At 32.6% G+C, this 27,146-nt stretch overlaps 1 protein-coding gene across 8 annotated transcripts in view; it reads right to left on the reverse strand.

Moving 5' to 3' along the window:
* VPS13B (vacuolar protein sorting 13 homolog B) overlaps positions 1–27,146 on the reverse strand; it is a 735,829-nt gene that overhangs the window by 290,895 nt on the left and 417,788 nt on the right. For all 8 annotated transcript variants that reach the window (XM_074316465.2, XM_019757646.3, XM_019757649.3 and 5 more), the window contains exon 31: positions 2,693–2,896. In XM_074316465.2, coding sequence (XP_074172566.2) covers positions 2,693–2,896 — 204 coding nt within the window. The remainder of the gene's footprint in view (positions 1–2,692; positions 2,897–27,146) is intronic.

Consider the following 27,146-nt stretch of genomic DNA (forward strand, 5'->3'; position numbering starts at 1 on the left):
TAATGGCCAACAACCACATGAAGAGTTGCTCAACATCATTAATCGTTATGGAAATGCAAATCAAAACCATACCCAGTAGCATGGCTATAGTCAAAAAAAGAAAAAATAAGTGTTGTTGAGAATATGGAGAAATTGGAACCCTTGTGCACTACAGGTGGGAATGCAAAATGTTTCAGCTGCTGTGAAACAGTTTGGTAGCTCCTCAAAAAGTTAAACATAAAATCACCATATGACCGTGTAATGTTACTGTTAGGTATATATCCCAAATACCTGAAAAAAAATACTCAAACAGGAACTTGTACACAAATGTCCATAGCAACATTATTCACAAGAACCAAACGATGAAAAGAGCCCAAATTCCAATGGATGAATGGATAAACAAACTATGGTATTTATATACAGTAAAATATTATCCGGAAATAAAAACGAATGAACTACTAACACATGCTACAATGTGGATAAACCTCCAAAACACTGTTAAGTGAATGAGCCAGACACAAACCATGATACGAGTATGAATCTCTTTATATGCAACATCTAGAATAGATAAATCTAGAGACAGAAAGCAGATTGGTGGTTGCCAGGGACAATGAGGAGAGAGAGGGGTGCAGAAAAACTACTTAATGGGGAAGGGGTTTTAGTTAGGGATGAAGAAAATGTTTTGGAACTAGACAGAGGTTATAGACCGAGGTGGTGGTTACACAGTATCGTGAATGTACAAAATGCCACTGAATTGTTCACTTTCAATGGTTGATTTTACATTATGTGACTTTCAAACTCAATCAATTATTAAAACATACACACACACAAATTGTTTATTAAATGAATTAAGGAGTGAATAGGAGAGATATAGCTGAGTTAAGGACAGATGGTCATAAAGTTTCCTGATTAAGATAAGGCTCATCTTTGTCCATGATAGAATTTGTTAAGTTTTGTAAGCTGGTACTATCTACACCTGAATGACTGAAGTGGAGGAATGAGGGGACTTGATCCTGGCTGATATCCTGTGATGTTTGGATATCAGGAACGGAGTCTCAGATATGTACTGTGTACTCAGATCCTACATTCAGGACCAAAACACTCATTACCCCCACCTTCAGGGATTGCTGCTTGTACCTTCAAGAGAGAGAGTTTTCATTCAAATTTACACTCCTTCCCAGGGGCACATTCAATCACTTGTCAATGAAGGGCGATAATTATACCTTTTATGTCATCAAAGCACTTAGTGCTAGGGATAAATCAATGGACAGGATGGTGTTCCAAAACTGCTTTGAAGAGTGGACTAGGTGCTGGCATTGGTGCACAGCTTCGCAAGGGGAGTATTTCAAAGGTGACCATAGTGATATTTAGCAATGAGGAATGTAGCACTTCTTCTAGGATGGGTTTGCTAACTTAATTGTCAGACCTCATATACAGCTATTAGAATTAAATTAAATACACTAAGTGATATGATAAGAACATACAGAAAGGGAACCTAACCTTCTATCATGGGAGCTCAGGGAAGACTTCTGGGAAACTGTGATGTCTACTGAGACTTGATGAGGCAAATGGAAAGGGTGGGCTAAGAGAGTTCCAGGCAAAGAGAAGGTCACATACAAAAGCCTGGTAGCAACTGACAATCCTATTTTCAGGAAGCTCATTATGAATAGAGCACAGTGAAGTTAGAAAAGAATGTGAGGACCTGAAAAAGAAGAACCTTATAAGGAATACAGACTACCACTTAGTATTTGGTCTTAGGAAAGTTTTTTATCTTGTCTAGGGCTTAGCTACTTTGTGGGTTTAGGAAAACAGTCCTCATCTCTACCATTATTGTGAAATTATGTAAAGTGATAAGCATTATATAATCTATTATTAATGTTATTACTATTAATGCCAATACATGGATAAATATAGTTTTTGTGGTAAAGAGGCAGAACCAAAAAGCAATCGGCATTGCAAAAGGCATATAATAGTCTGCATACAATGTTTTAAAGAAAACTAATATGCTATGTTATAAGCAACAGATTTTACTGAATCTTATAAATTAAAAAAAAAGAAAAATAATTAACATTTTCTTAAAATCATAAAAATTGTTTACAATATACAAAGTATATCTTTTTACAATATAAAAGTATCTTGAATGCCCAGCACCTTTGTTCCAGCAAGCAGCTCTACCTTTCTGATGAGAACTATGAATAGCCCAGGTAAGATGGCAGTGGCTCCCTACAAATCTTATAGCTCACATTCAGGGCTAATTCCTTTTAAAATGTCTTCTGTGAACATAGCTGCTTTTAGTTAAAGTGGACCGAAAAAAACCAATGCAGAACCACTGATACTTTTCTCATATTATTATTATATGCAGAAAGGAGAGACTTAAAAAAATAAATCTGACCTTGAATACAATGGATTTCAAGGGAAAATGTGAATGTATCCTTAGTCTGAAGTGGAGGAACCTTGCATCAAATAGCAAGCTTTAAAAATAAAATTCTGACACAATCTTAAATTTGTAAAATTACAGTGTTAACAGTAGTAAGACTAGCAGGTTTCCAGGCAAAATCATCAGCTACAATTACAAAATATACTTTATGTTTGTCATGAAAGGCAGAAGCAATACCAGAACACTTAGGTTGGGCATGCTAAAGATTATATCAGCAACTGTTCTTATGGCAATAAAATATTAGAAAGTGGAGAAAATTTCTCAATCATTTCCTACCTGCTGGCCATATTCCACTCCAGGGCTGGATTCTGAGAATTTCTTTCACTCTCTGTTAGCACGCCGCCTGTGCCACTTTCTTTCTCTGGTTTTAGTTGATCCCATTGTGCAGTACCAATATTGATAGACTGAAGGTCTATTTGGTATTGTCTGTCTTCAATTTCTGATCCAGGGTCTCGAAGAATTCCTAAGTTCAAGGCTCTCCTGTACAGGCAATGGGAAAAAAGTAAACAGATAAATATTCTATGTTTACTTTGTTCACTAACATAGTACCAGTATCATTTTTGTTCTTTAAATCACCAATGAATACACTGGGTTAATCAAATCTATGAGGCAGGTATTAGAAAGTTACCACATATTATGACTTGAAAATGTATCTAAAATTTATCTCTCACAATAATCTACCTTATAATGACTTCTTGTGTTATTCCCAGCACCGTACTATTTTTCCAAGTACTTTCACATACATGATTTCAATCTCTATTATCTCTATTTTTACTAAAGAGAAAATAATTCAGAGGTTGAAAGATTTAGCCAAAGTTACCTAGCTAGTATGCTTCGTTTTGTATCCTAGACAAAACTACAACCTAAAGCCAGATTTTCTGACTCAAAACCAAGTCTTCTTTCCAGTGAAAATAACCTACCTTCCTCAGCCCTTTGATGTCTTGTTAGGAAAAGTGGCGAAGCCTTGTTAACCTATTTCATTCCCCTACTCTTTGCCTTTTGAGTCTTGATATTCACATAGACTTAATTGTTGAGAAGACTGCACTGTTCACTGATGTAGAAACACAGTGACGACTGGCCCATGCAGAGCTGGGACTTTGATCTTACTGGACCCAATGCTAAGCAAAGAAATAAAACTATCAGGAGGTTAAAGTGAAATTAGAGGAAGTAAATGGTAAAATTTTTCCTGAAGGTTTTAGAATGAAAATAGTAAGCCAGTACAGTAGGGTGGTAAGAACGGGCAACAGGGTTCAGGGTTCTTGGTCCACATAAATCTAAGTTTTTGTGAGTTTGGGAACTACTTAATTTTGTTGGTTCACAAATGCTTCCAAGTGAGTTATCAAAAGGAAAATAATATTTGGCCACTATGAAAGTTTCAATAAACAAAAAAATGAAATAACATAGAGGATAAAATTAGTTTTACTAGTATAGATACTGAAAAAACCTACAATTGCAGGTATTAGAAAAAATACAATTAAATAAATTATATCAATTGAACACTAATATAAGTAATTGGGGGCTTTGGGGGTTGTGGGGAAGAAGCAATGAATCCTAGCATGAGAATTACAGAAAGAGGGTAAGAATCTGCTTCAGACTATGCCTTGGCTAAGTAAGCAGTGTGGGTGAGACTGTGCCCAGAGGTTGGTCAAATATTGATGGAAAGTGGATGATTATTGAGACTCAAATTGGCAGATGCCTGGGCCAGTTGCTCAGGAATGGAGGGAGATGGCATGCATTGAGTCAGGCAAGATGGGGGCTGAGGGTAACGAATTCAAGTGAAGAGAGAAGTAGGGAGATGACTGAAAAATTAAGTGAGCAAGCAGCTCAGGTGGAGGGATATCAGAGGGAGTTACAATAAGGTAACAGGGGAAAAAAGTAAGCATTGGTCACGAAGCCACAGTAGGAGCCAGAGAAATAGAGATGGGTGGATTTAATTATTCCTAAGTTAATAGCTGAACTGGTTTTCTTTTACTCTTTTCTAACTTAGAAATATTACAATCTAGGAATGGGTGTGCAACAAAAGGTGGCCCAAAGTTTTACATGAACCCAAGAACTGCATTAGAAATAGACCTCATGAAATGGTCCATGAACCCTTCCAATTTATCCTAATGAAGGCGAACAAAAAAGGAATGAGTGTGCAGGTGGGAGGCAGTAACATTTTGAGTGTCCCTCTTTTGGTAGAATGCTCTCCTTTCATTGGAATATTAGTGTAATTCTGCTCATTCTTAACGGCACAGCTCAGACTTCAGTTTCTCTGCAGCAGTTCCTGATCATCCGTTCTCCAAACTCCTTCCTTCCCGAATCTGTGCTCTTAAAGTCTCTATACTTATAAGAACGATAACATCAAAATGATTTGTCAGTCTTTCCTAATATAGCATAAATTTTTTGAAGTCAGAAACTACCTCTCCCATTACAATCAGTAAATGTGTTTCAATTCACTACTTTGAACTGACACAAATTTTTACAAATCTCAAGCGGAGAACTTACCTGTCTACAGCTGTAAGAACACACAGTCTTTAAAGAAGAAACTTTTTATTTAGGTCCATGTAATTCTGACTTACAGCAAATATCTTGGTCAGTCGGTGGCCTAGCCTAAATTTATATCAAATTTATATCACCAAATTTGATATAAATCTGGAAAGGCTTGCTCCAGGTAAATAGTGCCACCAGATGACAGGCAAAAGCAAAGGTAAAAGTGAATTTTCTTGAGATGAACTCAAAGAATTTCCACTCAAAGAATTTCCAAGTGAAGTGACAGACTAATAGACAAAATTCACAATTCACACAAGATAATAAGGCACCTGAGTAAGATACATAAGAAACAAGGGGCAGGAAAAAAAAGAAGGCCCACAAAGATTTCACAAATTGGGTTAGCACACATGAAAAATAAAATAACAGTTTAAACTTTTTTTTGAAAACTATCTTCAAAATATGAGCAGGACCATAGACGATAAACAGATGGCAAACAAATATATGAAAAGATGCTCCACATCATATGTCATCAGGGGAATGCATATTAAAACAAAGAGATACCACTACACACCTATTAGAATGGCCAAAACCCAGAACACTGACAACACCAAATGCTGGTGAGGATGTAGAGCAACAGGAAAGAACACTGACTTATTTCTGGTGGGATGAAAAATGGTATAGTCACTTTGGAAGATAGTTCAGCGGTTTCTTATAAACTAAACATCCTCTTACGATATGATCCAGCAATCACACTCCTTGATATTTACCCAACGAAGCTGAAAACTTATTTCCACACAAAAACCTGCATACGATGTTAATAGCAGTTTTACTCATAACTGCCAAAACTTGGAAGCAACCAAGAAGTCCTTCAGTAGGTGAATGCATAAACTGTGGTCCATCCAGACGAATATTATCAGCACAACAAAGAAATGAGCTCTCAAGCCAAGAAAAAACATAAAGGAAATTGAAAGACATTTACTAAGTGAAAGAAGCCAATCTGAAAATGCTTCATAATGTATATTTCAACTATACTCGTATGTCATTTTGGAAAAGGTAAATATATGAAGACAGTAAAAAGGTCAGTGGTTGCCAGTTGTAGATGGGGGAAGGGATAAATAGGATGAGCTCGGAAGATTTTTAGGACAATGAAATACTCTGTATAATACTATAATGATGGATACATGTCATAACATGCATTTTCTAAACCCAAGTTGGTGTTATACACATTTCAGTGAATTATAATCATATGGACTATATCCTCTGAGCATAATACAATTTGGATGTTTTCTTCAAAAAGAAAATCTGCAAAACTGTTGGAAATTTATTAATAAAAACCCATTTCTTAGTCATTCAGTGGTCAAAAATTAATAATAAAAATTAAGAAATACTTAAATACAAAATGCTATGCATCACAGGTTGTGGGATGTAGTTAAAGTAGCACTTAGAGGGAAATTTCTTGTCTAAAATGTTTGTTTTATCAAAAAAAGGAAGGTTCAAACTTAATGAGGTAAACATAAAAAGGCAGAATAAACTAAAAAAAAAATAGAGGGAAGGAAATAAGAGCAGAAATAGTTAAAAAGAGAGAAGATCAACAAAGCCAAAAATAGACAAACCTCCAGCAATTAAGGGGAAAAAAATTAAGAGACAAAGATAGAAAGCCAAATAAATTATATTTGCAATAAAAAAGGAAACATAACTATGATGCTGTGGAGATTAAACAGATAATAAGAGGATATTAGGAAGATTTATAGAAAAAAAGATTTTACGATTTATCATGGACTAAAAATCTCTCCTCATCACTGTCCCTAGAAGATATTTTTTACCCTTTTCACCATGGGATTAATATAAAGTTTATCCTCTAATATCTTCCATCGTGTTACTTTTAAAAATCACTATTTTAACTAAACCCTGACAGTATAAAACTGCTAGCAGTATAGTAACTGATGAGAAGCAACCAAGTTCTTCCCTATTCCCCAACTTCCCTATTCCCTATTCCCCAGACTGTCAAAACTAAATTCTCCTATCTCTGTAGCCCGTCCTCCAATGAGCTAACTGCATTCCTTCATTCATTCAAAGGATATTTAGTGGGCACTGCATGCTAGGTGCTGTGCCAGACCCTAGGGATAGTGGGTCAAAGGTCTCTGCCCTCATACAGTTTAGAGGCAATTACAAAACAGTTAATGATATAAAAGGTTAGGTATAAAATACAATTGGAAGCACACAGGAGAGACACCTGACACAGATCTAGGGACTCCAGGAAAGTGGAAGCAGTGTTTAAAGGAATTTTAAAAAAGCCCAATCCCATTTCATACAAGGAAGGAAGTATTCAGGCAGAGGAGACAACAGGTTCAAAGGCCCAAAGATGTGAGAGAACAACACATTCTGAAAAGGAGGCTCTGAATGGTTGGCGTGGAGAGAAGCATGGAAGGAAGTAAAGCTATCAGGCCAGCAAGGCTTTAAGACAAAGATAGGCCTTTTTCTCAAAGTGTCAGAGACCTGCTCCAGGCCCATCCTTTGCGGGTGATGGGGTTCAGCCTACAGGTCAGGCTTGCCTAGCAAATTAACATTTCCTCCTTTGCCAAAAAGATTATAGAAATTATGTGGTAGCACCGCAGTCATGAGCAAAGACAGACCTGAATTTGCTTTAATTATGAAAATTAAGTGAGATAACATAAAGGGCCTAGCATAGAACTTGCCACATCATAAAAACCTCAGTTAGAAAAAAATCACTCTACTTTGATTATTTCCTCAGCTTCTGTATAAAATGTTACATAAAAAGTGAAATGACTGGAAAGTGAGAGGAAGAGAGATTTACCCTGATTAAGCAGACATTAGGATTCTGAAAAAAATAAAAGGCTGAGCAAACAAAGCAGCTATAACCCTCAATTTAATTAACCAAACTCAATGAATTCTACTTACATCTAATTTGACCTGTTTTATCAATCTAAAACCTTTCTAATAGCATGCTTGTAAGTATGCAATAAATCTTTAACTTTTTAAGATAAGAAACAGTTTATCATAAAATTTAGGTCAATTAAAAATATACTTGCATCTTAAATACTGGCAACAAATTTTTAGCCTCCGGAGATATCAAATCCATAAAACATCAATGTATTTCCTCTGCAAACAGTTAGTTTCCCAAGTGTAAAATTTAAATTACTATTACAAATAATAAAGGTAGGTCATCTGGCTTATTAGTTTAGGTGAATATAAAAATTAACTACATTTTAAAGAATTAACCAATATTATAAAATTTACATTTACTTTGATTATTCTCTGATTAAAAATAAATATAGGATAACCTTTTTCAGAAATAGAAAATAAAATCTAATGTTTTTTTTATTATACTTCCCCTGACTTATTTTCAATTCTTTAAACACAGAAAATATACAGTGGTACACCGATTTACTTTATTATCCAAAAAGTACGATTTTTTCCCCACAACTTAAAATACTCATTGATCTTTATTCTTTAAGTATAAGATATGCCCATTTTGTTTTATGCATACTTAAAACCAGTTCCAGTTATTCTAAAATAGAATGTTTCAAGCACTTTGCTTTGTTTTCCAATACTAAATTAGGAAAACACATTCAAAATGTTTTCGTTAAAATACCATACATTAACTTTTATTAAGCACTATTAGAGCAAGATGTCTTCAGAAAGATATATTTCACATCTCATGGTACACTACACTTTTTTTATAAGGTATAAATACATAAATGGTTACAGACATAAGATTTGAAAATAATTTATTTTCATTTTTTTAAAAGCTGGAAATCATTTTCAACTTTTAAAATGCTGTTTTCCCTAAGCAAAGAACATATAACTTAAAAATAGCCTGTGAAAAGTAAAAAACAATCTCACTACAATGTCAAAAATGAAAGTATATTTTATTCAAGAGAGTTTTGATTTAGTACACTACATTTGCACAGCACAAAAAATAACTGCAAAGTCATTAGAGCAAAGAATTCTAATAGAGTGATAGTTTACCAGGGAACTAATGATTGGAAAAGAACTTTATGACTTCAGTGTGGACCAAAATGCCTAATTGTCTGCTTTAAAAAATATATATGTATTATATATATTTTGTGTATATATATATATAATATATATATATATATATATATATATATATACACACACACAATGAAAATAACAGTAAAGAAAGTTTTATGTTGTTTAATTTCCTAATTAAAATTTTCCTAGAAATGTTTGATATCGTAAGTAGGAATCAACTTTTTTCTCAAATTCACCTACTTCTAAAAGTTCTATGGACTTTGCTCTCCCTCCTTATTGCAGTCTTTAAAACCTTTTAGCAATTCAAATCAGGAAAGGGGGTGAGTCAAGATGCCTGTAACTTCCTTACCCTTAACACAAAAAGCTGCTTTATTGGCTAAAATGTAGGAGTTATAATTGTAATTGCTTTGCCCTTCCGAAACTCATCTCCCATACCTTTTGAATCATTCAGCAGGTGGTGTAGGAGGATAAACTAAAGTCTGCAATAGTTGGTCAATAATATAATCATAAGGAACCAAAGACGACTTTAAGTATATAACAGGAAACATAGCTTTAATGTTTTCCTTTTTAAATTGATTTAGTCTGGGTCAGGCCTTTGTATGTTTACATAAGGAACAGCTCATGTTGAACCATTTACTGCTCAGTGCTGAATAGGCACATCTCAGGAGCTCACTTTATGTAAAGAAGTAAAACTCATTACTTACAACTCAAATGAGATCTACAAAATGTTAAACAAGCCAGAAAATCGGAATGTAGAAGTAAAATTTATATGTCTTGATTAAATTAAATCCCTACATTTTTATCACCATGTCTCCAACAGTGAGAGTAATTTTGAGAGCAAAACAGGGCAGGGGATACAAACAGTTGACCATCAGGCAGAGATTGAATGCTGATTTCCATGACCAATGACTTAGGGCAGAGGTGCTCATCTTCAGAGTTCAGAAGAATCACCTGTGGAGCTTGTTAAATAGTGAAGTTTCCATTTGCTGAGAAATCTGACTCAGTAGCTCTAAACTGGGGCTGAGGAGTATGCTCTCTCCTACCTTTTTTCAAATCTAACCTAGCATCCTTATGCTTTATAAAAACCACATTTAGACTTAGAGCATCAGTCATATCTCTCTGATTTGAAACATCGTATCTCTGCTAGCTGAACTGAGAGGAGTAGAGAAAAGGACCAGTAAACAAACCTAAGGCTATTTCATTAATAAAACAGAGAAATTAATACTATCCTGTCTCCTTCAACAAGCTGTTTAGAGGAAGCATCTTTTCAAGGCCAAGATCTTTAATTCACTTCACCTTTGAAGGCTGGGTCAGTTTCCGTTTTCTCACCTTCAGGTACTTAGTCACAGGCATATGGTAGGTAGGTTTTGATACATGCAAGTTGAATAAATAACAAATATTCTTCTTTATTCCCTTCATTTCCCTTGGGGACTTTAATCAATCACTTTGTCTCTTCGGCATCTTTACCTTTTTGACTAAAAATATGTTCAAGATATTCTTGTAAAACAAGAGAGACAGACTCTTTGCATAAGAGCCTGCATCCCCTCTAGTTACACCCTTTCTCTCACATTCCCTTTTAACCAGAAACTTATTTTTTTCTGCAGGATTTCTATTTACTCACAATTTATTTTCTCCTCTAACCAAGAACAATCAGGTGTCATCCCTACCTGTTCTCTGAAATTTTCCTGGAAAAGAACTCCATCTGATTTTCTAATTAACAAATCCAATGGATGACTTTCAGTCATTAACTTACCTGCCCTTTCTGGTCATTTGACAATTCAAAACGGCAGTACACGTGGGATGCCGGTGAAGAGCCCAGACTTCACATGAGCCTGCCTGGCTCCTTAAGTCTAACTCTGCCACCTACCACTGCGGGCCTTTGGGCAAATTAAAGTCTCAGTGCTTCATTTCATTCACCTGCAAAGTGAAGTCACTGAGGGGAGGCAAATGAGTTATTGCATGCAAAGCAATGTCTGACTCAGAGAAATCATTAATACATATTAGAAGCCATTATTATAACAATTTTGCTCATTCTTGAAATTGTCCTCAATGAGCTTGTGGCTCCTATCTCTCTCAACTGTCCTTTAGTCTCCTTTACTAGATTATTTTCTTCTGTTTGCCACTTCAATATTGGTGAACTCCAGGGCTCTATCTTCAGTTTTATTTTATGCTTTATATGCATTCAGTAGCACAACTGATTCACAAATGCCTATATATGTACTTCTCACTTATATCTCCAGTGAAGGAGAAAGGTTTCCTAGGATCTCCTTACATTTTCTGATCTAATCCATTCTATGATGAATGGCACACATCGTCAAGACAGTTGGCTACCATTAGATTTCCATGGTCATCGAGATGGCTGTATAATAATACTTTTTTAAGAGCATGAATTTTAATGTCACAATAATATTAAAATCCTGGTCTACCACTTACAAGCTCTGTATTGTGGAGAAGTCAACTAACTCAGTGAATATCAGTTTCCTCCATAAGGGGAAAGTGGTATCCAGCTATATAGGTTTTCTTTGGCAGTAAATGGGATAACGTTAACCTGCTTAGTATCTACAAATTACACCTGCTTATTGTTACTGCGTACTACAGTGGATAAGAAAGAAGCTACCTGGCCTGCTTTCAGACTGAATCCAGTGGTCTCACTTACTGTGTACCCTAAAATCCAAAAGTACACTGAGGATAAAGAGACTTCAATTTAAACAAATGGGCCCTATAATAATTTCGAGCTGAAACAAAACATTATGAAGAAAATAGTTTCTCATTATTTCAAGTGCAAGTGATAATTTAATAATACATTTATCATGTATTTCACATTCTCAAAAGACAGAAGGGGTTTATGAAAGTAAAGGATCAAAAACAAAGTTATCCAATTATTATTTTCTAAACATTTTATACCTTCCAGAAACTAAAATTACTTTTTAATTAATTTAAACTTTAAAATAAACAAGCAATTTTACATTAACAAATGGTTTGATGAGGCAATAATAAAACTCACCTTTTCCTAGTTATACAAATATTACATGATTGTATAAATCAACATATGAGTAAAAGTAATAATGATATGGCAGCAGTATTTACCAATTATTTTCTTTTTGATGGCTAAATTATAGGTAATTTCATTAGAATGCAAAATATCTCTTTCTGCTTGAAAATTCTCAAAATATTCTCACTGGCTATGCAAATAAGAAACTAGATTATCATAGTCTATCTTCAGGAAAACATGAGCTTTGAACGTTTTTTTTCCTTCAGCAAACAGTCACAGACTTGAGCTAGTAAGTCCTCATTTGCTCACGAATACTATAAATGGGGTATATCTGCAAGATGATTTAAGAAGATACAGGGTATACAATGTATGGTTAATGTGAAAAGTATTCCAAACAATACCAAACAATTCCCACCTCATTGGAAATATGTTTGAAAGAAATGCAGTAACTGAACATACACTGCTTTGAAAAATTTGTTAATGTGATCAAAGAATCCATGTGTAATCTCAGAGAAATTACTGAAAAAGTGACATACTGGAGAAATGAAAATACTATTTCAATTTTGTAAAAAATCTAGTTATGACATTGATCTTCAACAAAATCGATTATTCATTTATCAGGAGGTTTTTGATAGCTTAGAATAAAAAGTGGTGTATATTTGGAGTAATATGAATTAAGAAAACAGTAAGCCAAACCTGAACCCATTTTCTTTTTGGTTGTATTACCATGATAATAAAAAATGAGAAAACAACATCAATTTTATGGAACTCGATGATATAAAGATGTGTAAATGACTAAGTTAAGAGACATTTTTAATAGAGAAATATGGACTTGACTAAAACATAGTCAAATGGATTTAGAACTGGTTCAATACCAGATCCAAAAAATATCTATTTGGAGTCAGGTCTCTAGATTCATGCCAGAGGATTTGGCTCAAGTAAATAGCTTTTATCATTAATTTTAATGAATTCACATAAAATCAGTCTCATCAATATTTCAGATGGCAGTTGGGAAGTAAAGCTAATATGGTGAATGAGAGAATCAGGATTCTATATCTTAAAATATTGGAACAAAGAGTTTAAATTAATCAGATGAACTTGCACAGGAACAAATGCGATATTCCATATGTAGGTTCAAATAGTACAGCATGTGAAAGAAATAGCTTGACAACACTTCACATTTGAAAAGAACAACAAAAACAAACGAAAGTCTAGAAAGGTTAGGCTAGCTTTTGAGAAAGAAAAAAAATATCAAAAACATTATCAAGCGTGATTCTAGCCTTTTTAAAAATGTATGTATGTATGTATTTATTTATTTTTAAGGAGGGCACAGCTCACAGTGGCCCTCACGGGGATCGAACCGGCAACCTTGGTGTTATTAGCACCACGCTCTAACCAACTGAACTAACCGGCCACCCCTAGCCTTTTAATTTTTAAATAGCATAACATACAACTCATGGTGCAAAATTTCATAGGACTAGGCAATCTCTTCCTTATTATACTAATAAAACAGTGCAATAGGTAAGTACTATTCTTTCATTAATGTTCAAACATTAAATTTTAAAATGAGTGCATTTTATTTGCATAGCTTTATTCAAAAAATAACATAATATATACTAATTCATTGACAACATGAGATCAGAGATTTTTTTTTCAGAATGTTATAATATATTACAGGTGTGTTTACATAAAATCCTCATGGATTCCTAAAGCATGCAAGTACTTGACATAAAATATGTATCTTCTACATATTAGAGTCCATTGACGGTCTTACTTAGCAGTGACATTTACTGCAGTTACCACCTAGGTGACTGTGAAAGGCTAACTGTAAATTTAGTAAAAACCCTGCATATCTTAGATTTCTTTGTTTCTAAAGATGGTAATAAATAGATCATATTTATAATTTGTCCTTATTAAGAGATAGTCAGACCTCCTACTTGCTTCTCATGTTTCTGTAACATATCTTTGGCAATCCTCCTGATTTAGGATTTTTCTTATAAAACCTAACATAGTTGTAAATCAACTCCGACTGTATAAATCATGAACTACCCAGACTTTATTCCAACTGTGTTCGCATCCCTTCTCATTCAGAGATTTTGTTCATACTTTTTCATTTTTTAAAATTTCATTTACTCAAAACAATTAGTTTTGGTACTTAACAGGCTCCTTATTTATTTCCAAATCCAATTTGAATATCCTATTTGAAAATTTCTATGAAATTCTCTTTAACGTTTGTAATATTCCTTCTTTCTCTACTAATCGATCATTATTCATCATCTCCTACTCCTAAAATTATGTTTACAAAGACTTCCCTTAAAAATTATCATTTAAATCAGAACTCAGAATTGGTTCCCTTTTACTCAGCTAAAAATGGTCAGCAATACTAATGGTATTTAAACACACTGGTAAGTGATTAAAACTGAGGTGTTAATAGACTATTTAATAACAGAGAAAGAAACGTTCATAGTATATTATTAAATACAAAAAGCAGGTTCTTTATAATTTTCTGAGTACCTTCTATAATAAGAAAAAACAGACAACCCTATAAAAGTATTTATAAAAAGTAAATTGCAGCTAAATTACCTTGACTACATGTAAACTATTCCTAATTCTAAGTGCTTCAGAAATCTTTAATAAAAATTTTACCAAAGAAATCTCCCTTTATCTCTTACCAAATTGATTTTTATTAGTATGCCTCTAATCTATCATTTAAACTTTTTTTCTTTTATTGCATTCTTTTGTTCCACAAGATTTCAATTCAACTACCAAACTATAAAGTGTTTTATAATGCAACACACATAAAAATACACACTAGTAATAATATTAATAATACCACTTTATATTTGTATACAGTTTAATGGTTTGCAAAGGGCATTCCAATATCATCTCAGGTAAATCACCATCCACAAAGTGCTGATGCTTTAGGTAAGGAGGCTGGGAAACAGCAGAGTCCCTGCTGGAAACCACACCTTCTGACTACAAATTCAGCCCTCTCTCTTGCCTCTTTTCTATATTTCGCAACGTGAGAAGTGGTTTTCAAAATACAACATAAGTTTATACTTTATTAAAATGTATACGTGTGATATCTAGTTGGGTGAAAAACTGAGAGATTTCAAGTTAAACTTAATAAAGACAATATTTCCAGAGTATAGGCTAAAGCAAATTTAAAACAAGAAATTGGTGAGGGGAGGGCCCGTTAGATTTGGTATATAGCAAATCAACTCCTTTTTATTGAAATGTCACATTATTATATATAGTTTATAATGTATAGAGTTGCTTCAGACCTCCAAATATTACAAAATTGGTCAAGAAGAATAGGGACCAGAAGTAAAGGGTCTTAAATTTATATACAATAATCATTAGCAAGTCTCCCTTTATTTTTAAAGGAAAATAGTAGTTTTAAAAAATGCAGCAATAGTTCAGGAAAATTTTTAATACATGATCTTAAAATTATGACTATCTCAACACACAAAATAATCAGAATAAAGATGGTTTCTTTAAGGAAAGGAACCATCAAGAATCTTCTAATCTTCAAATCAGCAATAAGTAGTAGCCTAAGATTTCATTTAAAAATTTGCTGCTTTCCCCATGGTATAGTAGGGTAATCCCCTTCTCTCACCATACATTAGAGGATACATATCTCTAAATCTAATCATATTAGGGCATCACAGCATCAAGGTATTGCCTCTAGTTGTAGAGAGCAAATGTTTTTCCCTAAGGCCTAAGGGTGTTCATTCACAACCAGTCCTAAAACAATCCTGTTTGTAGTGTCTAATACAACAGTATTAATGCTAAGTGTTTGCCAGGGTGTAGAACAATGGCAACTCTCACACTCAGCTATTGGGGATGTTAATCTGATACAATCACTTTGGAGACCAACTTGGTGACATCTGGCAGAGCAGAGGTTATGCATAACTTGTGACTTAGCAATCCCATGACTAGTTATATACAGAGGGTGCCAAAAACATGTATACACATTTTAAGAAAGGAAAAAAACTGTATTAAAATTGTAATACTCAATATATACCGATAACAAAAGATGAATACAAATTATGTATATACTGGAACCCCCGGTATATACACTCCCTAGAGTCATTACAGTAGACACTAGCTGTCCATTACAATAGCCCCTCGTTGTATGTGTCTATTGAAAATTAAGTTCATTAACATTTAATACAATTATAAAAATTTAGTGCCTTAGTCACAGTAATCACAGTGCTCAATAGACATATTTGGCTAGTGTCTCCTGTATTGGACAGTGTAGATATAAAACATTTCCATCATCGCAGGAAGTTCTTTGTATAGCACTGCTCCACAGAAACTATTATAAACATGCACAAGGAGAGTGCTGAATATTCATTTTGACACTACATTTGATAGAGAAAAATTCAAAACTTATACATCTGTTAACAGAAGGATGGATTAAATAACCTGGCACAATCATGCAATAGACTGTTAAATAGCATTAAAAATTTGTGAATGAAATTATGATTAACCAAGTGACGAGTCTTACATGCATAAAGTAGAGTTAACAAACCAAGTTGCAGAACACAGGAAGCGGTGAGAGTATAAGATGCATTTTCTTATTCTCTATATTGTTCTGATATAGTTTCAGTAAAAAGGCCAAGTGGACTTAGATGCCGTGGTAAAGAGCTCAAGCTACCTATGTAATCTTGGGCAACCCTGAGCTTCATTTACTCAGCTGTCAAATGTGAATGACAGTACTAAGTAGTGCCCAGGGCTGTAATGAAAATTAAAGGAGGTAAAATGTGAAAGTACTCTGTAAAGTATAACATGTTATGCAAATATTAACTAGTATTAAATCGGGCTTAAAATTACAAACCAACTAATATCTGAGAATTTTAAATTGATACAAACCTCTTGGGTAGGTGGGATAACGTGGGATATGGTTTTCTGCTGGTACATAAAAAATTACGATTTCTTAGTTTGTCAGTGATACTTTACTTATTTAACTTTGCATGAGTAATGACCAGATGTGGAATCCATTTCCCAATTTAATCAGTATCCTATAGCCTAGTAATTATTTCAAAAATATTCATCAATTATAATAATTATGACAGCTAATATAAGTATTCAGTAAATATTTCTGAATACTTACTATGTGCCAGTCAAGTTCTAAATTCTTTACATTAATTCACGTAACCCTCATAAAAGCTCCATGAGGTAGGCAGTATACATTATAGACAAGCAAATTTGGGCAGTTAAGTACTTTATGTTGGCCAAAGTCTAGTAGGCTAGTGAGTAGAAAGGCTGGGACCAGGCAGTAGGTACCAGAATCTGTGCTCTTTAAGCATCTGTTACGTGCTTGCATTGTGTTAATCCTCCAAAAGCAGTGCAACCTTGGTTAAAAAAAAAAAAAAAAAAAAAAGCAGGACCTTCCCATTCACCCAAGCAATGAAGCACAAATTCCTTAACCAGGAATTCAAAGCTTCCACAATCTAATCTAAATCACTTTTCTCCACCACTCTCTCATTATGCCCTTTAACAATCCTCTGATACAGAAAGAAGACTGCTCAGGTCTCTAAGACTACCTGCCTCTCTTCATTGACCCTTCTTTCTCTCTATCTGGCATATTTGCTACAATTCAACATATCCTTCAAGGTTATCACCTAGTTCTAACTCTTCAATGGAGAGTCCCTCTGGCCACCATAGCTCAAAAGACTATGAGGGTATCTCCCTTATCTAACATCTATAATTAAGACGTAATTAATTATATGGACATGAATTAGAGCACTCTGATTCAAAACAATGATGCTACAAGGAAATTCTGAGGAGATCCTTGTCAATAATAAATGTATACACTCTCAAGGCATATGCTGTCTTCCAAGGTTTGGCACTGGAATTTTCTTCTTTTGAAAACTCTTCCCTATAGAAACTTAATCTCATGAGATGAGGTTCTAGAAAGACCTCCATTAAATCTACGTTTGAACACTATCCAGATTTACAGAAATAATTAAGTTTAAAATATTATATATTACTATAGATAAGAATTCCAAATACAGTATTTTACTCATGCATTCTGGAATTAATGAGCTGAAAATAAATCACTACCTATTTCACTCAGGAAGTGAAACACTAGTATGTCATTGATAATATGAAGACATTTTTTCTTCTTCAGGAAAATAAGAATATAAAAATATTTTCCCCTATCTTATTCCCCAAAATATAGAAGTTTTAATTTATTTTGGGCATTAACGTATCAACAAGGCAAGAAATATAAAAACATGGAGATAATAAATGTGATATGCTTGTTCTTAATAGTATATCAAAAGTGGATTAAATATCAGGCCATAATAACATAGTGTTGACGTTAGTCAGGAAAACATAATGTGACCAAAACATGTTATACTGTTTATTCCATTGTTATACTGTTTATATAAAATTTTAGATAAGTTTTAATTGACACAGAAAACAATATTCTTTTATAATCTTAAAATCAGATAAGTAATATTAATATACAGGGTAGTTTCTAAATACAGTATCCCTGGACTTTTTCTCAACTATAATTAAAACAAAAAAGGCAAAAGGAGAATTAAGGAAACATATAAACAATCTAATGATGTAAGTTTGGCAGTTTTTATAAACAGAATAATGACTACAAAAATATTTAACCTTTAGTTGTGCAGAATTCTATACCATGACATTTTAACAAAATAACCTTTCTTTTCACAGAAAAGAAAATGTTGAGCTATAGCAAAGACAAACATATAAAACATGAAAGTACAGATATTCAAAATAGAGACTCAAGACCACAGCAAAAACTCAGAGAACAATTAATGTAGTTTTTAGATTTTGGTAACAAAATAAACAGTAAAACAAAAGTTTTTGTATCTCTCAAAGGGAATACAAAAGAAATTGATTTAGATAAAATGAAATTTTATTTTACTTATGAATTCTTTAAATTCAAGAATTTTGTTTTGAAAATACATGGTCAAAGTGGGGGAAGAGCTAGGAAATACCAGTAAAATTGAGACATGAAAGTAGTGGAAAAAAGGATATTTTTCACACCTTAGCATGTGTGTTGAGGCAAAAGCATTCAACATCAAATTTATGAACTGAGAAATAATGAGGTCAAACAGCTGTTAAAGAGATGCTACAAAAATGACTCCCAACTTAGCTTGTGATAAATTTTAAATTTCTTTCTGTGAACACTGTGAAGTATTCCTTAAAAAACATAACTGTTCATAGAAATAAAGATGTGTTTTCTGCTTTAGGGTATCAAAAAAAAGAATGAGAATATATTTTCAATACGAGTGGCTGATTCCACTAAGAGGAGGCATTATTATACTTACTTCTAAGAACCTTTTCTATCACCAATTTCTCTAACAATTATCTACTACATTTATTCATTATATTTGTTTTACTTTATTATGTATAAATACTTCCTTCCCCAAACATTCACACTATCTGCTAATTCACTTTGTGTGCATTAATAAAATCACATTTATCTTAAAATACAGAATTCTCCTTCAACATTAACATGTTTTTGAATTACACATATACATCTATATTTTAACGTGTTGCAAAAATGGAAAAGAATGTGCAGAAAATTATTGCACCTTTTATAAAAAGCCAGTTGAATAATTGTTTAAAACTTATTGGTGAAAGGTCTTAGTCATTAAAAATATGTTTTTATTTTGTACACTAATATGCTTACAATATAATCATGATTATTTTGATTGTTAAGTATATAGATCATAAGTCAGGAGCTGAAAATGACTTAAGCTACGGTGACAATAAATACGGTGACACCTTATTAAACTAGTGAAACACTTTCCTACAAGATGAAACAAATGCAGACGCTACATTAATATATTAAGACTATATAAACATTCAATGAGTTCTTCCTTTATATTTTAAATGTGCCATATATGTCTTTACCTTCAGAAATATTAAAAAAATCAATCAGTTAGTATACTTTAAGTATAATTACAAAGATGATTAAATTATGTTCCATGAGGGTAAAGACAATATTTTTATTACCAGTATAGAACCTACATCTAGCAAATAGCTGGTAAGTAGTAAGCATTCACAAACATTTTTGAGGAAATAAATAAATGACACAATAAGACTCTTTTTATTACATAAGGATGAAAGATAACTTGTTATTTCAATATTATAGAAAGAGCCTGTCTGGCAGCTAGTACATGCCTGCAGTCTTAGTCAAATTAATGTGTGAATGATATACTATATCCAACACTAGCACTGAAAGAGAGACAAACAACAAATACTAAAATTATCCGTATATGCATATGAAGAGATGATTAAACTGGTTCCTCAGATAAACAAAATAACCCCGAACACACACACACACCATAGTAGAGCACATATTTCTTAGTGCTGAATGACTAACAGGTGAGCTAATGATATCATATTAAAAATAAGTTTTAAAAGTTTAAATAGATCCAAAAAACAAATATAAAAGTCATAGAAAAGATGAATATAAAAGAATAAAGAATCTAATTTCATATATTTCATTCTAAATAAATACGGAAAAACCCTGAAAGTTTAAAATATCTGACAACAAAGATATAATGGACATAAAACTGCCATTTTTTCCTACTTTTTAAAACTGCAATTACGGACTTCAAATTAGTCTTAAAAAATCTAGAAGATATCCATAAATAAAAGCAAGAGAAACAACTTCTTACAGACAGGTAACTACCTTTGAAAATTTGGTGTGTAACCATCTAGGCTATTCATATGTAAACGTGTACATAAATAAGATCATACTATACATGTGGTTTTTAAAACCCATTTGTTCACTTAACAAATACCTCAATTACATTTCAAGTTAATCTAATAGGCACACATATTATCCTTGTGGTGGTTGCTTAGAATTTCACTGCATGAATATATACTATTTTTGTATTAACCAATCCTCTACAGTTGAACATTTAGATTATCAAACCTTTGCCACTATATATAATCAGCTACTGCTGCTCATTTTTGTTTAAAAAACGGCCGAAATCTATAGCACTTGAGCACTTTACTATTTCTGAATATGTGATCTTAGAATAGTGAAGAATATGTGGAATCATCAGCTCTGTTTCATTAAAGGTATATAATATTGCTGATAGTGATTGTGTCAATACTTACTGCCTGTAAGACACACACCCAGGGAAACTATACTATAAAGCTAGTTTCTGTACTGAACTTTATATGCCCATAGGAGATTGTGAAGCAAGTTCTGATTTAAAAACCAGGTATCTGAGGTAAAATGAGGAAACCTAAAGCGCATCTACCTACAGTAATGTTAGTATTAGCAGCCTCTCACACTGACTCATTTCTTTCATGAGAATCATAGTCTCTAGGAGGATTATCCAATTATGAAAACATAAATACTTTAACGAAAATGGGAGGTGGTTATTAAAAAACAGTATCCTTAATTATAATAGTGCTGCTAGATATAGTAAATGACCGTATATATTAAGGAAGGTTGAACTGTAAGGCCCTGGACCACACCAGGGTCACAATTGGGAGCAGAACAGTGATCAACATATAAAAGCCACGGAACACATGAAAGGAATTACAGTACATCACACATCAAACATTTTGGCCTGGTGCTTCCTTCCTCTAATCCTACTGGCAGGAAATGCCCTACATATCCTTTGAGGTGACCAGACACATTTAAAAGTAGTCTCTTGTTAAAAAAGCTCTTGGAAACTGCGATTTTCTCCAAAGAGGAGAGGAACTTCTGCTCAGCACGGCTGCACTACATTTCTACTTGCAGCACAAGAACTGGAGCTCCACTGCTGAGGTATTGTCACTGCATAACGGAATTTCTTCTGCAGAGGGTTCAAAAGGTATAGAAAAGAAACCTGGAAAATATGTTTTCACATTGCATGTGATATGCTATTGGGCAAATTCACCCAGAAATGTTACAGATTTTACTATTTTATTATATATATGAAAATAAAGTTAAATATTATATAAGGAAACATGTTTTGGCCTACATCACCTTTTAAGCTAGCTTTTCACCAAAAAGAATATACTTATGGCACTAAGGATAAATATTAAAAGAATCTCTTTTTAATATACAGAAACTTAACCTGGAAAATGTACAAATGATTTTGGCACACTATTCAAAATGAAGGCAGCTAAATTTCTGAGGACGAATATTTTCAAATAAAATAACATGAAGTTGGAAAAAAATAGTGAGAGATTCAGATTGAAATGTAACTTTCCCAGAGGGTTATCTATTGTGGTATGAACTATACTATAAAAAAAAAAAAAATACTTGACCTTGATTTTGGTGTTTCATGCAATAGGATAAATACGTTTACAGAATAATTTCAAACTGTTTATCAGAATGACAGGATATTAAGTCATTACTGTATATTTCATTACATCTACTCCATCACCAAAACGAACAAATGACATTGCAATTCTCTAACTCCATGTATGTTATTTTTTCCCTAGTTTTTGGATAATTCTTAAAGTTTAGTGGTACTATACCTCAGTTTTATCAGGTGTTCTTTAAAATCACCTGGAAATACTGAGGTTGTGTTTCACTGAACGTGAGCTTCGGGATATCTATTCAGGACTTAAATGACTGGGAATGTACGCAATGCCAAAGACATGCTGTCCACAGTGTGTTTGATAAGCTGACATGGGACAGGAATTCCTTTCACTGTTGTGTCAGTTTATCAAACCCATACCTGGATGACAGTCGATTCAGTTAGAGCACACTGGAATCCTGGAACACAAAGCATTATTTCCCTTTCGAGAAGCTATATATTCTATGATGTATAAATGTCACATACATATATATATGACAATTTGCACTAAATAACTGTAACAGTAAATATTCAGAGAAATTGGTTAAAAAGCTCACATTAGAATCAAAGTTATTAGGGTGAACCCTATGAATTTCTCTACTGAATACAGATGTTTATTAATAAAATTTTTAATCTTTATATACAGTTTTTATTTTTCCTTATATTCATTAATGATTTACATGGAAAATGTCACAGTGGAAAAATATACTATTTGATACTAAGGTATAACCAACTGAAGTTAAAAATTATGCTTTAATTCTGATCAAAATCATTTATATTTTGGATTGTAAGATTTGACATTGGCTCAGAAACCATGTCAAGGAGACTTACAGATGATAAATTATGTTGCAAAAAAAAGTTTTCACAACTTAAAAATTCATTTTAACATTTAGTTATGTCAAAACTAATCTACTCGGTTGGACTGAAATGAGGAAGATTTCTGGGTGCTGGTAACATGGCTATGTACACATGTAAAAGTTCATCGAGCTGCATACGAATGACTAATACACTTCTCTGTATGTAAGTTACAACTCAATAAAAATACTTTAAAGATATGAAAAAAGTACAAATCAGAAAAAATTTGCTACGTGCTTATTTTGTGTTTATCTATTTTTGAAATCACATGAGTGTTTTTCATTACCTTTGTCAATGTGGAATGCTATTCTGGTATCTAGTTTTTACTCAAAGCTGAATGTTAGAAATGATGGGCAAGAATGTATTTCAGATGGAGGAAATACCTGTCTTCAGCACAGAGGACACATGGTCTCCAAACAGAGGATAAATATTTCTAGTACATAAAACAGGTAAAACTGTACTGTTTATTTTAAGACAGTGAACTCAGTGAATACAGAGTAAGACATAAAAATAAGTATGCATATTTAGTAGTTATTGTTTAAATTATACTTTAGAAAATAATAATTTACTTCATCTAAGGTAAGAATTACAAGGATTTTTCGAATAGTAGCACCTTATTAGTGATTAGCATGTGCTTTTACACATTGTGTATAGGTAATTTATTATTAAATTAATAGAAGTATTTATACTCAACTAATAATACATATTAAATGAATGCACAGATGCCTGCTTCCTAACCTGCTTTTTAATTAGCTTCTATATTTATAAAGGAGATAAGAAGGACTTGGATGAAAACAGACCCTAGTCAACAAAGAGTAAAATGGGTTTTCCTCAGATTGCAATTACAAAGCCAACACTGCAGCGGTTCACATTTACAAGCTCCTTAACTCAAAGCTGATCAAAGACAGATCTACCTACCTACCTACCTACCATCATATATTTCTCCTATTTAATCCTTTTAGGATGATGACTAGGGTAGATTATATAAATAAATATAAGAATAAACAGGTTACTCTTTAGGTACAATAGTCAATCTTTGCTATTAATGGGGAAAAAATGTAATCCATCCTTTACATCAGACACATAGAAAGTAGCACAATGGTTCACTATTTTTTAGGAGCTGTGTTATATGTTAATGGTTCTGGTGACCAGACATCATATTTCAGAAACTCTGGAGATTTACCTTAAGGGACAATATGATTTCTCGCATTTGTCTTTAAGTACAAAGTTGTTTAGATAATAATTTCACATGATAATGTTAGTGCCTCAATGAAAATACACAATCAGGAATGCATAAGATATTACATATCCAGCATAATTTACATAACCGAAATGTATTAGAAAGAAGTATAAGATAGATTTTCCAAGTTCATAATAAAAACTGCAATGCTAATCCAAATATACTATATTATTCTGTAGCTTCTTTCCAACATGAATTTCTAAAGTATCAATAAAAAAGGGTTAATACATTTAATATCACATTCCAAAATTTATGACAGTAGAACTGATAGTCATTTTCAACACTGTTATTGAGGTAGCTTTTGGCAGCAAATAGAAACATATTCATGGAAACCTACATCCTGCTACAGGAAGCCACAAAAGACGCAGTTACTTTGGTGAGGGCCAAGTATAAATCCAAAGCCTTCACACTAGATCAGCTGAAGAACACGAAAAGGACTAAAAGTCTGCCAGTAGTATTTTCAAACAAAGCTTTTAGGCAAGTTACTCTAAATACCTACTATCCCAATCTCTCTGATTTGCTAAAAGGGAGTTATTTGAAACCAAGACTAAACATTATAGGATTAGGAACATAACGTCACTAGATATGAAAAATACCTTGCCAAAAACCAACACAATAGTTATTTTGGGAACATTTAGATAGAAAGAAAATTAGGAAGAAATGAAAGGTTGTGAGGCAAACTGCACAGTTTTGTGGAGATTTTTAGAATTTAAATTTTACAATGTATCTGAGAACTACAGTGCAGTTAAAGTGGACGTTAAACAAGGTTTAAGACAAACCATAAAGACATATAGAGGAGAAATGCCATACTTTGAGCAGTATCTTCATCAGGAATAAACCAAGGTTATTACTAATATTTGCAGAAAAAGAATAATTTTCATGTTTTAACCAAAGATAATTGTTTATAAAGTATACATGCGTAATTGTTAATGATATTAAGCTCATCTATGAAAGGATGCTAATCTCATCTATGAATTTCTATTCGTCATATGCTTACATTATTCATTTATTATTTGGGTCTATGTATATTGTTTAAGTATACATGTAAAACAAGATAAAAATTAAGTTAATCTCAAGCATGAATTTCACGGGTCACATCAATTTAATGTTAGTTCACATTGGGAAGATTAACCTTTGAGAAGTCAGGATAACTATTAGCAGTTAAAAAATTACAAAAGGATATTGCCAAGATTTTAATGTATGAAACAATTCTGTTGCCTGCAAATGTCTACATCTCGGATTACATCAAGGTCTGTTTGTTTAAAATCTTAAATAAGATACTTTATTCCTGATTTTGGTAAATTATGATTTAAAAAAAATCTCAGTAAATCAATTATACATTAAAGTAGTAAAAACTTAAGAAACATTATATAGTAGTTCAAAAAATTCTGCTTAGTTTTGACAAGCTTCCAGTTAAAAAATGTGCATTTTTTTTTGTTGAACATTTATGTTACTGAACTATTAGCCATAAAGTGATTTTTTATAATGAAAGATAAACAGTCTCATCAACTATGTAAGAATAAAGCATGTTTTTTCCACTGTTCCTGTGATTGGTGGTATCTCATCAGGCTCATTGTGAGAATTGAAGAACAACCACGATTGCAAAAGTTGCCCATAAAAAAAGCAATAAACAAAGGGGAAACAAATTCTGTATATAATGCGGGAAAAATGCTCCTAATGCAAGTCTTCTAAGAGTGAAAATGAATCAGCTCCCCTAACTTTTGTAATTTTTTAAAGTTAAAATTTCATGAATTAAAACTACCACAAATAGGCTACACCTGTCAGAAGCCTCGTTTATAAAATATGTCATTAAAAACTTTGCCAAAATTACCATGGATTTTTCATATAATTCTTGTAAACAATTTTTAAGAGAATGAAATTCTGTATGGAGAAAAACTGAAACCCAATACTAGAATCAAGTCTATTAAATACTGAATGCACTAAAAAGGATTAGCAAATGTCTGCAAAAAAGAAATGGCAGAAAAATTCAACAACTGACAAAGTTTTTAAAGAGCTATGGGATAAATTAGTCACAGATAAAATCCCAGAAGGGACATCAGAAGACCCACAAGTATTTATGGCATGAACCAAAAGCTGTATGCAGAAGTTCACAAATGTCCAATTACAAGAAGGATATATAGTTCTCTCAAGTAAAAGATGAAAGTTAAGAAACTTTATAATTAAAAGTACAACAAAAGAAAAAAGTTCTGTTTTGAGTATTTTAAAATTCCTTTAACAAATAAAATATTTTGGAATAAGGTATGAAGTGAATGTTACATACAATTACTGGTTTGTTTTTTTCAAATCTTTTACAGTAGGTCTTAAAAAGAGTTTTTGAATTTTTAGACAGTACAACAGAGCAATAAATAGGGAGTCAACATATAATCTTAAATGGCTTCCAAATTTATATATCTAATTCTGTAAGTATTTTCAGATATGTAGCTTAAACACAATATTTCTCAATTGCACATGATTAGGGAAAAAAAGTCCAAGTTACTAGAAATCTTCATGACATGCTTTGAATTAAGCTTTGATATAATTTTGGTGGACTAAAAATACATGTGAACAAATAGTACGCAGCTGTTTTAAAATTTAAAAATCAGTATTTTTAAACACAATTTAGAGAAAAATAATGATATATAAGAATACTCTGGGAAGAAGAGAATAATATAACAAGGAAAAAAAAGTTTTAATTTATCTGTTTTTCTTTCATTAACTTTGAGATAAAACTAGAGTAATAACTAAATTATACTAAAGTAAAAATATAAATTTTTAAATACTTGTTTTATAATGATTTAAAATATCTCATGAAATACAATGCACAAAAATATAGAGTTTATTAATCAGACAAAT

Source organism: Rhinolophus sinicus, chromosome 6 (genome assembly GCF_057876585.1).
Source record: "Rhinolophus sinicus isolate RSI-liver-muscle chromosome 6, RSI-T2T, whole genome shotgun sequence".
Classification (NCBI taxonomy): domain Eukaryota; kingdom Metazoa; phylum Chordata; class Mammalia; order Chiroptera; family Rhinolophidae; genus Rhinolophus; species Rhinolophus sinicus.